Below are 15,371 nucleotides of genomic sequence, written 5' to 3' on the forward strand. Positions count from 1 at the left end.
CCAATCAGGATAGTCTTTCGGGGCCCCAGGAAGTTCAAAGCCAGAGAGAGCATAAAACCTGGGAACTCGCTGTATCCGTCCCTTTTCTGTTCAGGAACTCAAGCCATGTGATTCTGTCCACCATTAAACCATCTTTCCAAGCAGTCTCCATGTTTCCAGTGTCTTTTTCCCCACTTGGAGCTGAACCCAGAAGAATATTTCTTCCAACAGAACTGAACCCAGAAGGACATTTCTTCCAACAATTGGTGCCTTGGATGTAATTCCAAAATGTTTGGAGCGCCACTTGAACTCCATCAGCATTGACAAAATAACCATCAATTGCAAAAGGCAGCTTTATTCAGAACTTACATCCTGTGACAATATCTTTTAACACCATCAAACTTCCACATCTGCCTATCCCACATCCTTGGGAAGAACTTGATAGGTAGACAAAAATGCCAGATCCAGTCTGAACATCTGGCTGACTGTGTAACAAACCATAATATGTAATATCTAGTCCTGCCTTAGGCATGAAAACAGGCTGGGTAACTATGGGCCAATTACTCTCTCTCTCAGATCAATTCACCTCACAGGATTGTTATGTGGAAAACAAGAGGAAGGAATATTAGGTATGTTCATTGCCTCAAGTTATTTGTAAAAATAATAAAGATGGGATTTTAAAAAACCCTAAATAAATATATAAACAAAGATAAACCTTTTCTTGCTAGATTACAGTGGTATTCTAAGGGGGGGGGAGTGGGCCTTCATTCTAATTTCCCATTTTTAAAATCTCTCATGCAGAGTTTGACCAACTTCCCCTTCCTACACCAATAAAAGGCTTGGATTTAGGCCCGAAATTCCTCCATCCAAGTCCACAAATCCAACCGGGGCGTTCAAGGTTTTTGGAAGAGAGAGCGCGCTCTCTTGTCCTTTAACACCTGCTGACTTTAATAGTATTTCATCACTTTTGCTATTAGCTAATGGAAGCCCTGATGAACAATTCTATATAGTGCACCTGGGAGATACATTTCGCTGCACGCCTTAGTTAGCACTACTAATTGTATTGGTCGCGAAGGCCCCGCCATTAATAACGCTTCCCACCCAACGGCTGAAAGAAACCGTTTCGTCTGCGCCGCTTTCCTTACAAGGAGCACGTGCTTTGACAAGTCCACGCTAGTTTCAAGCATATGGGCGCGGACTGATGACGTTAACAAGATCCAGGCATAATTTAAACTCTCGTAGGGAAACATGAGACAGTCAAGCGATAGAAAGTGGAAGAGGTACTAAGGTAGGTGGGGCCGTTATTAAACGCAGCCAATGGCGAAGGATGCTTGTGGGGGTCGGTGGGCGGGGCTGAGCGCTTCCGGACGGCGCAAGAAACGTGCCGCACACGCCCTTTGCGTCCCCTTTTTTCCGCAGCTTGTCTTCCCTCCCTCCTCCCCCCCCCCCACTCCGGTCATCCCACGCGCCTTCCCGCTTCCCTTTCCGGCGGCGGCGGCTGTGCGCATGTGCGTTGCTGCGACGCTCCGTCAGTCTTTTCCTGCGCCGCGTGAGGTAAGTGCTTGGCCTGACGCGGGCCGGCGGGCGCGTGTGCGGCATCTCCCGTCTTCCGCCCGACCTTTGGCGGGGAGGCTCGGGAAGCGCGGGGACGCTCGGAGGCCCTTCACGGGCGCCGGACGCGCGTTGGCCGCCCCTTCCCCGTTTCCTTTGCGGCTCGGAGCCCAGCCATGGCAGGGAACGAGGGGCCGGGAAACGAAGCCCGGAGGAGGCCCTCCGGCTTTCTTTCGCGTGAGGAAGGCGTTGCCGGGCGGATTTCCCTCACCCGAGCGGCGCCTTCACCGTGTGCCCAGAAATTCTCCTTCTCCTCTTCCCGAGGCTTCTTTCTTTTTTCTCTCGCCCGGGAAAGGAACGGAGAGGCTGTCTTTCGTATCCCTGCTCTCCCCCCCCCCTTTCCCGAGGTGCCCGCGTGGCTCCACCCAGGTAGGTAGCTTGTTATCGCTGGCGAGTATGAATGACTCCGCCCGCTGGGAAAAGCCCTCGTGGATCTCGACAGGGTCGGGGCCTTCTCTGCCCTCCAACCTCCTTCGCTCTTTCCTTTCCTGGGAACGCTGCAACCTCCACTAAGCCTTCCCCATGCCTTTTTTTAAAAAAACAAAAAACAAAAAAAAACCATTTTTTTAAGTTGACTCCAGTCGCCTTCGGCCTTGGGAATCGATGAAAAGGCGGTCTGATAACTGCTGAGTCGTCAGTATCCGTCCGTCCCCCCCACCCCTCCCATTCATCAGGATAATCCATTAAAACACAGGTACATAAACGCGGAGCCAGGTCCGCCGCCTCTTGACCTTTCAAGAGAGCTTTAGAAGTTCATTCCTCTTGCTGAAGAAAATGCAATTCAGGCATTTGTCCGGCTTATAAAGAGGGTGTGCCCAAATCCCTGTTAGAAATTTGCAAGTTGTCCTGAGGGCAAGTGGGTCACACCTTGTTGGCCTTCCCAGAATTTCAGGTTTGGTGGTAATAAATCCTCCCTAAACGCGAAGGTTTTGCTTATCTCCTTAAATTCTCCGGGCTTTTTTAATATTCTCTCCCAACAAGAGTCTTTCTCTTAGGAACTGAGTAGGAAGATCTGGATATAGAGACACAAAAAAAAGGAGGGAGGCGTTTGCCATACGTGGAGGACAAGCAAGCAAGCAAGGATTGCTGCCAAAATGCAGTCTTGTTTGCCTCTGGCCGCAGCTGCTGCCGCCTTCCTTACTTGCACGTTCATAGTGCAACACACCCTTGTAGTTTCTATAATGGTGATGAATCATGTTTCTTTGTGATAGTTGTAATGACAGATCTGTTTAAGCTACTGAAAACTGAATCGCAGTGCATTCAACACTACTGTCATGGCCAGACTTCAATAAAAACCATTCCTGTAATTGTAACATTGTCTGGCTTAGCCATTATTATTAATTGAAATAAGCATGGTGTTATTAGTTTTCCAACTGCTTGATTCCTTCCACTTTTCTCAAGCATTTTAAATGTGGCCTGTGAATAACTGACATAAATAAAATAATTTTACTTGTTTCTTAATTATATAGATGGCTCCTGGAGGATATAATCTGAAAAAAGCAATTTTGAAAGATACCTCAAATTGTATTGTTGCCAAACATTCTTATAAATCATAGCTACCAATCCTATCACTCAAGCTCCACCTGAGGGTTGGAAAGCTTCTATGTTATCCTAACTATTATATAACCATGACCACAGCTCTTCTTCAGTACCCCATTGGAATTTCAAACTAATTAAAAATATTATTCATAACTTTTTTCTGTAGCTTCCCCTTTTCTTCCCCCTCATCTAGATAATGTATATTAAGCTCCTTTATCTAAATGGTGTGGAATTGGATGTATCTAGAGAATAGTATACTACTGAGCAAAAAAGTTTGTGAAACAGTAGTTGAGAACTAGCTAACATCTAAGGAGAGAAGAATAAACCCTACTTAGTCTTTGGTGCAGAACAATATGTAGATGCTGCATTAGGTTTAAAGCATCAATAGCAAGTTTGATGATATCAATGAAAACGCTGAGAACTGTCTTGGAAATTACAGTATTTTCTAGAATTCACTTTGTACTATGGCGGATGAAGTTGACTTCACCACTGGAGATGCTGGTGCTTCTGCCACTTACCCAATGCAGTGTTCTGCACTCCGTAAGAATGGCTTTGTGGTGCTGAAGGGACGTCCCTGCAAGATTGTGGAAATGTCAACTTCCAAAACTGGCAAACATGGTCATGCCAAGGTAATCTCGGAGTATAATTTACCTCTTTTACTGCTTTGAAGCACAAGTAGTGTGTTACGAATATTAACAATTTACCATTATTTCATTTTTACTTAAATTGCATTTGTAGTTGGTTGTCCTTACAAATTGATTCAATCATCAAATAAAATTGCATACTATCTTGTTCCTCCAAATAGAACATATTTAAAGTGAACAAATTCCAAAATGGCACATTGGATTAATTCAAGCATTGTGCTCTAATTCTGCATAACATTTTTTTTCCAGCCAGTTCTCCATGGTCTGTTACTTTCTAAATGTTTTGGGATTAGAACCTGCAGAATTGTTAGTCCACATGGTCTTTTCTATGCCTTGTCATAATTGAACTTACGTGCCAAAAAATGAAGGAGAAAATCTATTTGCGGAAGAAGTGAAAGGATGGAGGAAATCCAGATGTAGCATGTTTTCTACAAATTAGTCTAAGATTCTAAACATATTTGGAGTGAATTAATTAATTTTACAAGTCAGTTTCATAAAGAATATAGAAGTAGCTTAACTGAATTTTACTTTTGAAATTTGCAGAATGTGTTACATGCTAAAAGTAAGAAAGTTGCTTTATATGTAAATCTGCTTGTGATAATTTTCTGATAGATTGCACCTTAGCAGAATAGTTTTTAGCTAAGAGCTGGAGAGTTGACACTTAAATTAATACTGGGAACTTGCTTCCCACCTATTGTGTTGCCTAAGGCCTTGTATGAATTTGCATTTAAATACTTGATGAAACTTAGGCATTATCTTATATACAATACTTTAATACAGCTGTTATGTATAATGCAAACACCTAATAGTTTTGAGCCTTTGGGAAAACATTAAAATATACATAATACAAAACATTCAGTTTATGACATTTTAATGAATGATAACATTAGAAATGAAACAGGTTTTCAAAAACGTTACATATTCAGAATACTGCAGAATCTATATTGAAACATGTTCATAGCTAGTTTGTTTCCCCTCAACCTTTTTAAAGAGATGTTATGTGGGAAGATTTGAATCAATATAAGAAAATTTGAAATACAATATTCTTGGTAACCTAATTACATGATTATGAATGTTTTCTAAATAGGTTCATTTAGTTGGTATTGATGTGTTCACTGGCAAAAAATATGAAGATATATGCCCTTCCACTCACAATATGGATGTTCCAAATATCAAGAGGAATGATTATCAGGTAAGTATGTCTCTGAATCTAGGCAATATTCTGGATTGTATGTTTCCTATGTTACAAGAAAGAACATACAGGTAGTCCTAAACTTTATGACCATAATTGAGCCCAAAATTTATGTTGCTAAGTGAGATATTTGTTAAGTGAATTTTGTCCCATTTTACAACCTTTAACACCATAATTGTTGAATCACTTTAGTTGTGAAGTCAGTAACAGGGTTAAGTGAATCTGGCTTCCCTGTTGACTTGTTACAAAAGGGGATCCCATGACCTCAGGACACTGCAACCATCATTAATATGAGGCAGTTGCCAAGTGTCTGAATTTTGATCACATAATCAAGGGGATGCTGCAATGGTTGTAAATGTGAAAACGATCAAAAGTCACTTTTTTCGGTGCCATTGTAACTTTGAATAGCCACTAAATGAATTGTCGAGAACTACCTGTACATATACATTTAGGAAGCAGTAGTAATCAAATGGCTTGCCTCTTGCTAGGTCCCAGCTGATTATAAGCATTTCATTTCTTTCGTCTCCAATTATCATTAAATAATAAAACTATGTTGCATTTCCTATGGTGTGATACTATCGCATTGTCCTTTGTATATATTGTAAATGTGTACAAAACCTCGTGTTCCAGCCAGATTGGTATTTTTTGGAGGAGAAGTGAATATTCCAAAGTTCTCAATTGTGAAATGGTATTACGCATGTTAGAATATTGCAAGATGGTACTTCTAAAACTTTTGGAGACATCTTGGTTTGAATTAACATTAATAGTTTTTAAAGTGAACAATAAAGAATACATTCTTTTTGTCTTCCAACTTCTGATAGTCTTCTAAAAAGATTTTCTGAAATCTATGATTAACTGATGTGAGAAAATAGAAATCATACTGTAGTTCTTTAAAATATATGGGGCTTAAAAATTGGTTTGAGAAATGGCAACATTGAGAAATATGTTGCGAGGATGTTTTAACTTCACAGGTCATTCTGATAACTTCAGGATAGGCATTCTCAAAAAGAACAACAGGCAAGTTTTATTTTCAAAGTGGTGGTTCTATCATTCCCCATTTTAATGAAAAATGTAATTGAATAAAATATTTTATACCATATCTTGCAGCTAATCTGTATACAGGATGGCTACCTTTCTTTGCTGACAGAAAACGGAGAAGTTCGAGAAGATCTAAAAGTCCCGGAAGGTGAATTAGGCAAAGAAATAGAGGGAAAATACAATGCAGGAGAAGATTTCCAGGTAAGGATGCCCAGTTAATGCTCTTTCGTTAATGACATCAACTACTGTAGGAGTGTTTCTTATATTTTTTTCTTTTTCTCCATGAATAACAGTTTTTTCTGTAAAGCAAAGGAAGTGCTTTCTATCTAGAATCCAAGTGTATTTTTTATTTTTTATTCGTTGGTTTATTAATTTTTTATGCTCATTTTCCCACAAGGTGACTCTGGGCAGTTTACCAGTTATAAAACAAGTAAAAATAATTAAAACATTAAAAACCACACAGATTAAAATATTGTTTCAATTGTCAAAAATATTGTTAGTTTTGAGTTAGGTCTGTTTCTTTGCATTCATGTTCTAAGTGGAAGTCACCAATGTACACTCTATCCTTTAAATGAACATGAATTTTAATTTTAGTTAGGAATACTTCAAATATCTTACCGTCTTCCCATATTATTTTGATAATCCATGATTTAGAAAATATCCCAATGCAGTTAATGAACAAAGCAAAATTAGCTGGATTCACATCTATAAAATCATAAACTTTGGTTTAAGCTTCTCTGCATAGATTCATATGCAATATTCCATAAATGAGTAAACCACATTTTTCCTTAGTGTGCTCTCTTAGTTTTTCTTATATTTATGGGAAATGAATTTGTTGTAGGAATAGTAATTTCAAAACTAATAATGTAGCAAACTACAAGATGTGTTATTTGAAATGATAATATAATGGAATTGTAGAACCTAACAAAAATCTTTTTTCCCCTTTCTGTAGGTGTCAGTCATGTCTGCAATGAGTGAAGAATGTGCTGTAGCCATAAAACCTTGCAAATAGGACCACCTGGATCAAACAGTTGCTAAAGTACCAGCAACTGCAAATCTTGTATTTTAGTTCTGATTATCACCAAAGCTATAACCTTCACTAGCAACCTCGTGTCTTTGTTTGAAAATAGTGCTGACTGATGTTGCAAGCAGTTTGGCAATATTAAGATTGCTGAAGTTCAAGTGCTTACAGGAATGGCAAGGCAGTCAAAAACTGTCATTTTAGATCATGAGGTATTCTAAAGTAGTATGCTTTGCTCAAAAGAGACTCTATAGCAGTGCCAATACCAAGGTAGTACTCAGTTTGAGTTTACGTACATTTTAAAGAAATGAAAGTAACTTTGTTTTAAAATCTTAAACATCGTAAAATGTGGCTTGCACTGAACTGTGAAGCCTAATTGAGCTAGAGACAACGGAACTCATGTGATCAAAATGCCAGTGCTGATTGGCTGTTTACAGCAAACTAGCTTTGCTGTCTTGCTCTTAATTGGTCACAATTTGCTGTGATGTAAACATCCAGAATTGCTGGATGCTTTCATACTCTGGTTAATAGTGCACAAATGTTGGAGCAGGGTAGAGAGGAGGAGATTCACTAGAGGCCTTTGTTTTCAATGTAGAGTTCAACCACTTCCAGTTTTAAACAAGGCAATGCCTCAAGAGTTAACAGTATTTTGATTTGGCTTTTAACTTTTTTTTTAGGTTTATGGCAGAAGCAAACTTTTTTTTTTTTTAGGAATTGAAGCAAACCTGTATCTATCAATGGCCTGAAGGCTAAATTTCAACCCTGTGTCACTGAACAGAATTTGAGCCATGGATTGTTTTGTAGAGTTTATAAAGAACTATGATAGCGCAACTCTGTCAAACACATGAACCTCTGGACTACAATAGAACTGTTCTGATTCAAAACCTACTTGAGAAGGATTGGTTACACTGCATAGGCAAATGCCTAACTACTAATCAACCTATTATCCATGTGATCTTTGCAAGGTCATGTTTCAGCTTGATTAGCATTTGGGGAGAACCTAATCACTTAAATTTGCCTTATACTTTGGTAGCAAATGACTAACTTGAACTAGTGACTAGATTCTTAAAACATGCTTAGTTCATTGGCAGTTTTTTTTTTGGGGGGGGGGGAAGAGAGTAAATAGGATTTTGAGCTTAAGTTAATAGAATTGCCCTTAAGCGGTAAAGCTAGAGTAGAGGGGAAAAAGAAACTGCATCTGGATCTTTATAAGCTCTAGATTTAACTAAGCAAGTATCTATGCAGAACAGGGGCACAATACAACTTAATTTGGCAATAAACACTCTTGGGAAAAAGCACAGTCTTGTTATAATGGTAAATAACTACATGTTTCAAGATCTAGGGCTACTAGGAAGCTGAAGGATTCTAGCTTATTGTCAAAAGTTTAATCATGTGAGTGTTCCTTAATACTGTATTGTCAATATCCATACCTGGAATGGAAGTCACAGTTTGAAATGTGGACTCCCATTTGCTAGTATCATTTGTGATGATCATTTGTCCAACAGTTATCTATTGTGCCTGAGCAGCTGAGAATACTGAGGTCATAATATTTAAGGAGTCCTGCTAGTATCTCCCTAGTGTGTCATCTTTTAGGAATTACCAGAAGTACCCACTCCTGAAAGTGGTACTTAGACTTCAGATTAATTCCTAGCAGTCTGAAACCACAAGTCAGGGAAAAAATACAATGTCTATTAGGTAGATCTTATGTAGGACACCAGTAAAACTACAGTATTTCCAACAAACTAATAGCAAAGCCATTTCTCTTGTAGAGGTTAATTGTCTACAAACCCACTAAGTTTACAATAAACTTTGCTATTGAAACAATGCTATATATATTTCAGGTTCTTTGAGCTATTTCAGGGCCATCATGTTCCTACGAATCCATGTTTAGATTGTTTTTTACTTTTTAGATGAAACCAATCACATTTAATTTTCAAGAGCAGGGTCAAAATCTTACAAGCTGAGGGCCAAAATGAAGTCTGAAATAGTCCTGTTGTCAGTTTGTTATGATCTAAGCTATTTGCTTGGGGTCCATTATCTTTTGTTCATCAGACTGCATTTTTTTTTCCTTAGATGTTAGGGATTCTTTTGTTAAAACCCCAATTTACCTCTTGATGTCTTTGTTGTCTTGCATCTGTGCGCAACGAAACCACTGCTAGTTGAGCCATGACTTGAGTATATTCTTCTCAGGGCTGCTCTTGTGAAGATGTGAAAGAGCTTAAGTTGATTATTTTAACAAAGCTGCTTAAAAGTTGTAACAGGGTTTTGTATTGCATAAATTTAAAGCATGCCTAGGACACAAGTAAAATTTAGTATATTGAATTAGTCTAAAGGAGTCAAACATTGTGATCCATCTACCCTGTAGGTCAGGTGACATGTTTGACAACAGTAAGCTTTAAATGTTGGAATGCTGACTATGGGAATTTAATGGAATAAGCTGTGTTAAATTTTTGTGCGTGTGTAAAGAGCAAGATTCTTGTCTGTTACTATCAAAAATTTTCACAGTATAATTAGAGACATTGATCTTTGTGGTGTTTAGATTGTGGTACTGTACTTGTAGAATTCTGGGCTTTCACATTCAGTGACTGTTACATTAAAAACGTCATTGTTTTAAATTAAATGTGGGGGGGGGGTGGATTGGTTTTGTATTTACCACAATAGGAAGCTCCCATAAGTATGCAATTATACCTACTGGCAAGTAATGTATGCAAAGTTCATTATATAAGAGTGCCCTTGACTTTAAAAGCAAAACTTGAAAGGTTTGTACTTTTTCTGCATTTCTGTAATAGTGAAGTGTTCATATGTTTAAGAGTTCTTGGCTTTTAATGATTTGTTTTAACAAAATGTTTGAATTATTATTTGAGTCACAGTAACAAAAAATAAAGTTTAAACTTAACGGCTGTTTTTATTTGTTGTCACTTCTATATTTCCTGTTCACCATGTCTTCTCCAGAAAATTAGAGAGGAGACTATTTCATTTCATAGCACTTCATGTACTATAATTCTATTATTTAACATCAATGATCCCCATGCGTAGGTTTTAAGGAAAAATACTACTGAGAAGAACAACAGAATTGGAAGGGACCTTGGGGGTCTTCTAGTCCAACTCAGCCAATAAACTTGATACCATTGCAGACAAATGGTTGTCCAATCTCTTCTTAGAAACTTCCAGTGTTGGAGCATTCATAACTTGTGGATGCAAGTTGTTCTATTGATTAATTATTCTGTCAGGAAATTTCTCCTTAGTTCTAGGTTGCTTCTCTCCTCGATTACTTTCCACCCATTGCTTCTTGTCCTGCCCTCAGGTGCTTTGGAGAATAGCTTGACTTCCTCTTCTTTGTGGCAGCCCCTGAGATATTGGAACACTGCTATCACGTCACCCCTAGTCCTTTTCATTAAACTAGACATACCCAATTCCAGCAACCGTTCTTTAGCAGCTTGTAGGACTGGAGATGTACATTTCTGTACATCTAGATATGTCTACATATCTTGAAGTGGCTAATGCTTTATCTTGTCCTGTTGGTCTCTGCTTGAAAATGTTTGCTTGTTGAAGGCAATATAAGAAAGGGGGGGGAACTGAGCAGGCCTTTGTACCTGGCTTAAATGACAATGTCAAATTAACTTAGGATCCAATTACTTGATTCTGATTAGCACTGTAACAAGTAACCAGTAGATTCACACCTATAGAAGCCGGTGCTGTGCTCCATTTCTATTTTTTTGTAACTATTATAGAGAGAAAAAACGGGGAAGTTTCTTATCAAACCTTAAGGCCAAATAGAATTAAGAGGAAATGACCATTATTATGCAGTACGCAAAAATATAGCAGCCTTCTACATTGCTGTGGGACTAGCAGATTTGACTATATCATTTCAAACAAATAGTTGTCCAATCTCTTAAAAACTTCCAGATGAAAGTTTTTTACAAGTTCTGGCGATAAGTTGTTCCCCTAATTAACTCTTCTAAGGAAATTTCTCCTTAGTTCTAGGCTGCTTCTTTATTTGATTAGTTTCCACCCATTGCTTCTTGTCCTGCCCTCAGGTGCTTTGGAGAATAGATTGACTCCCTCTTTGTGACAGCCCCTGAGATATTGGAACACTGCTATCATGTCTCCCCTAGTCCTTCTTTTCATTTAACTCAATGCTTGCAACCATTCTCCATATGTTTTAGCCTCCAATCATAATCAGAAGTTTATTTGTCAAACATAACAGGTAAAAGTATAAACATAATTTGAATACATGAAAAGAGTAAGTAAAAAGAAATACTAAGACAGGGACGGTAGGCATGCTGGTGCACTTATGCACGCTCTCTTAGGAATGGGGTGAGGTCAACAGTAGACAGTTTACGGTTAAAATTTTGGGGGTTTGGGGAAGAAACTACAGAGTCAGGTAGTGCATTTCAGGCATTGACCACTCTTGTTACTGAAGTCATATTTTCTGCAATTGAGTTTGGAGCGGTTTACCTTGAGTTTGTATCTTATTTGCTCGTGTATTGTTGTGGTTGAAGCTGAAGTAGTTGACAGGAAGGACATTGTGGCAGATAATTTTATGTACTATAGGCATAGGTCAGACCGAAGTCGGCGTAGTTCTAAGTTATCTAAGCCCAAAATTTGGAGTCTGGTGGCATAAGGTATTTTATTGCGGTTAGAGCATCTTCGTTGCTCTGCAGAGTCTCAACATATTTTTTAATGATATGACAAAACTGGATATCAGTATTCCAAGGGTGGTCTTAACCAAGGCGTGGAACTGGAAACCAGTCCTCCTAGAATACTCTCAAACCATTATGTACAGAGGGGGAAAAAATGAGTGGAGTTAAGATAAGTGCAATCAGAGGGACGTTTGACAACCATCACCTGGAGTCCCAATGCACGAGAACGGAGCTGTGCTCTTACCCGGCATGCCTTGCCTCTCATTGAATCAGAAACGCCCCAAACCGGAATCATAGAGAGCAGCGCTTCCCCTAGAGGCGCCTACTACTACTAACAGTATCTCTCGGGCGCGTGCGGCACGCCTTACGTAGATTACGTCACAGTCGGAGCGCTATAAAAGAGGGCCGTGCGGAGTCCTTCGCCCTTTTCGGCATCCGAAGACTTTGGCGAAATGCCGCCGGTGAGCTGGGTTTCGTGTGCGCGCATGCGCTATCGGTCGTTGACAAGGCGAAGCGGTGTGGGTTGTTTTCAAGGGAAAGGGAAGGAGCCCGAAACCCCTTGTGAGGTGGCTGTGGCCTCGGTGCTTTCGTTGAGAGCTGGGGAGAGAAGCCGCTCCGAGGTGGAGGCTCTGCTGGCACGGTTAAGCTTCTCTCTGCGAGGGTTGCCTTGCGAAAGACCCTGCCAGCTCTTCTTGGAGGGAGACCAGCCTCTAGCCAGTGATGAAATAAGCATCTATGGATTAATGATGGAGATCTAAATTGCTTTTGGGGGGAGGGGGGAGAAATATCCTCATGACTCTATAGATCAGGGGTCTCCAACGTTGGTCACTTTAAGACTTGTGGACTTCAACTCCCAGAATTCCTCAGCCAGCAAAGCTGGCTGAGGAATTCTGGGAGTTGAAGTCCACAAGTCTTAAAGTGACCAACGTTGGAGACCCCTGATTTATAGATCAGTGTTTCTCAATTTCAGTCCCCTTAAGGTGGATAGGCTCCCATTCCCAGAATTCCCCCGCCAGCCATGGATAGAGGTGAAATAAAACCCGTGGCAACTCCCATTGTGGGTTTGATTTTCAGTGCATTACCATTCCAGCCCATTACAGTATATGTGCCAGATTAGGAAAAAGGCGCTGCTACAGAACATTTAAATCTTGAAATTGTCAAAATAAAATAAAATAGCAGAATGTTAACCTGAAGGATGTGTTTGGGTTTCTTTCTTTTTTTTTTTTAGCAGAAAGACAAACTGAAAAAAACAACTTGCAAGTATAACCTTGATCTTACCCATCCTGTGGAAGATGGCATATTTGACTCGGGAAACTTCGTAAGTAACTTTTAATTCTTACCCATCTAAGGAGCGATATACAGTAGAAGAGTGGTGAAGCTTAAGTGTCAAGGAAGATAGAAAACTCTCATCATTGTAGTTTATTTTTAGAGAAAAATTAGGCATGTATACCATAGCTAATTTCAGGCAAACAAATTTGGATTTTGTCTGAGAAATCCTTCCCTGAAAAAGTAATTAATTTTAATAATGCCTCTTATTAAATGTATTCATCTAATTTAGTCCCTTAGGTATCAGATACATTATATACAAGTTTATAATTTAATATCAGAAAGCTTGCATATAGATACAGTATGTATTGTGTTTGCTAAGTTTCTTGGGTGGAATTAATTTTAATGTGCTTCATGGGGAGGTGCTTGTATGGTATAATTATATTCGGTGACTGTAATAACAAATGTTGCCTGGCTAGGGTTCCTTCCCTAGACCCACACCTAGGGCACCATTCCCTAGAGTTCTTTTGTTTTTTTGTTTTTAATTAGGAACAGTTCTTGAATGAGAGAATTAAAGTCAATGGAAAAACAGGAAACCTGGGAAATGTAGTTCACATTGAACGCTTTAAAAATAAAATCACAGTAACGTCAGAAAAGCAGTTCTCAAAAAGGTTGGTTTTCTTTAATTTTGTATTAAACAAATTTTTCTTTAGCTCCTTGCGTCATTGTTAATCATTTTAAATATTTAAAGATTGTAAAATATATTGCATTAGATGGCAAGTTTAATGGAAATTCCCTATAAAAATTGGACTTGCCATTTTACTGTATTTCCACATAAGATCCTTACCACTGGAGTCTTGTTCTTTTGTTGGGAGGGGGAGGTGAGGAGCACCCGGAGGCTCCAGCTGGTCCAGAATGCGGCCGCGCGGGTGGTTATGGGAGCGACGTGGCGCTCCCATGTGACCCCCCTCCTGCGCGAGCTGCACTGGCTCCCAGGGGTCTTCCGGGTGCGCTTCAAGGTTTTGGTTACCACCTTTAGAGCGCTCCATGGCATCGGACCGGGGTATCTATGAGACCGCCTTCTGCTACCAACAGCCTCTCACCGACCAGTACGCTCCCATAGAGAGGGGATCCTCAGGGTGCCGTCGGCCAAACAGTGTCGACTGGCGGCCCCCAGGGGGAGAGCCTTCTCTGTGGGGGCACCTACCATCTGGAACGAGCTCCCCCCAGAGATACGGAAGATCCCGGACCTGCGCACGTTTCGCCGTGCTCTCAAAACTTTTCTATTTCAGCAAGCTGGCCTGGCCTAACTCCCATTTTTTAAATTTTTTAATTTGTGATTTTATAAATTGGGTGTTTTAATCTGTGTTTCGGCCAAAATATTTAATAATTTTAAGGGATTTTTTAAATATTTGTATTATCTGTATTTTATCTTGGCTGTTCACCGCCCTGAGTCCTTCGGGAGTAGGGCGGTATAGAAATTTGATTAATAAATAAATAAATAAATAAATAAGTGTAGGGAGGAATTATATACATATGATAGCATTGCAGTTCTTCATATCGTTCTCAGCCACCCCCACGACAATCTTACAAGATTAGAAGTAGATAAGGGCTGGAGATAATTGAGGTGTATTCATGATTTCTGAAATGAGATTACAGTTGAATTCAGTTTCTTAGCCTTCCTGTTTGGCTTGATTAAAGTGAACTCAACAGATGACTGCTAAAGTTACTTTTTCAGAATTCTTGTCTTCTGCTTTTTTTCTTTTTTCTTTAATTAGTAGACTCTCAAATGAAATACTGAACCTAAATCATTTTCTCTTCATATGTTAAAGGTACCTTAAATATCTCACAAAGAAATACCTCAAGAAGCACAATCTTCGTGACTGGTTGCGAGTGGTAGCGTCCGACAAGGAGACCTATGAGCTGCGTTATTTCCAGATCAGTCATGATGATGAAGGATCTGAAGCTGAGGAATGATGAGTTTTTAAATGGAGCATCATGTTCCTGAATGAACAGAGTATATGCACAACCAACTATTTATGAGCATGCATTAACTTATTACCAAACAGATCTTGTATGCTATTTTAAATCTCCTGTCACCTCTGAGATATATTTTAAAAGTGTCATTAAATGGCTGTTCTGAGAGAAATTTAGTTTATGTCTGGGGCTGAGTTGCGTGTGTTTCATTGAAGTTACCTGCAAAATCTTATTTTTGAACTATATAATATGAACATTCAATAATGTGTATGATGGACTATTTTCTAATTAAACCCCCAAGTAAAACTTAGGAGATACTGTCTAAGAATGTCATTTTAATGACAAAGGAAGAACTTGTGGACACCGTCCATCCACAACCTTTTCGGCTTGGTGGGGGAAGGGGATGGTTCCGCATGAGTGACAGGCATGCGAAGCTCCATGCAAGCATGCCCAGGCTAATT

At 39.5% G+C, this 15,371-nt stretch overlaps 2 protein-coding genes across 2 annotated transcripts; both read left to right on the forward strand.

Annotated features, from left to right (window-relative positions):
- Positions 1-1,481: 1,481 nt before the first annotated feature.
- EIF5A2 (eukaryotic translation initiation factor 5A2) lies at positions 1,482-9,920 on the forward strand. Its single transcript, XM_070945876.1, has 5 exons — positions 1,482-1,533; positions 3,569-3,758; positions 4,861-4,965; positions 6,073-6,204; positions 6,956-9,920. Exons 2-5 carry the CDS (start codon positions 3,594-3,596, stop codon positions 7,013-7,015), a joined length of 462 nt encoding a protein of 153 aa, XP_070801977.1. The 5' UTR covers positions 1,482-1,533; positions 3,569-3,593; the 3' UTR covers positions 7,016-9,920.
- Positions 9,921-12,057: 2,137 nt separating this feature from the next.
- RPL22L1 (ribosomal protein L22 like 1) lies at positions 12,058-15,086 on the forward strand. Its single transcript, XM_070945298.1, has 4 exons — positions 12,058-12,128; positions 12,896-12,985; positions 13,483-13,604; positions 14,766-15,086. The coding sequence occupies exons 1-4, from the start codon at positions 12,120-12,122 to the stop codon at positions 14,908-14,910; spliced, it is 366 nt and encodes a 121-aa protein (XP_070801399.1). The 5' UTR covers positions 12,058-12,119; the 3' UTR covers positions 14,911-15,086.
- Positions 15,087-15,371: the final 285 nt, after the last annotated feature.

This window comes from Pituophis catenifer, unplaced genomic scaffold (genome assembly GCF_029215685.1).
Source record: "Pituophis catenifer annectens isolate HBS135680 unplaced genomic scaffold, rPitCat1.0.hap2 SCAF_6, whole genome shotgun sequence".
In the NCBI taxonomy this organism is placed as follows: Eukaryota; Metazoa; Chordata; class Lepidosauria; order Squamata; family Colubridae; genus Pituophis; species Pituophis catenifer.

Excerpts from the sequence above, each read along its gene's own strand:
- RPL22L1 (XM_070945298.1), top strand. Across the intron at positions 12,986-13,482 it reads TATTTGACTCGGGAAACTTC|GAACAGTTCTTGAATGAGAG; the intron begins GTAAGTAACTTT and ends GTTTTTAATTAG. Across the intron at positions 13,605-14,765 it reads GAAAAGCAGTTCTCAAAAAG|GTACCTTAAATATCTCACAA; the intron begins GTTGGTTTTCTT and ends CATATGTTAAAG.
- EIF5A2 (XM_070945876.1), top strand. The coding sequence starts at position 3,594 with ATGGCGGATGAAGTTGACTTCACCACTGGAGATGCTGGTGCTTCTGCC. Across the intron at positions 3,759-4,860 it reads GCAAACATGGTCATGCCAAG|GTTCATTTAGTTGGTATTGA; the intron begins GTAATCTCGGAG and ends TTTTCTAAATAG. Across the intron at positions 4,966-6,072 it reads TCAAGAGGAATGATTATCAG|CTAATCTGTATACAGGATGG; the intron begins GTAAGTATGTCT and ends CATATCTTGCAG.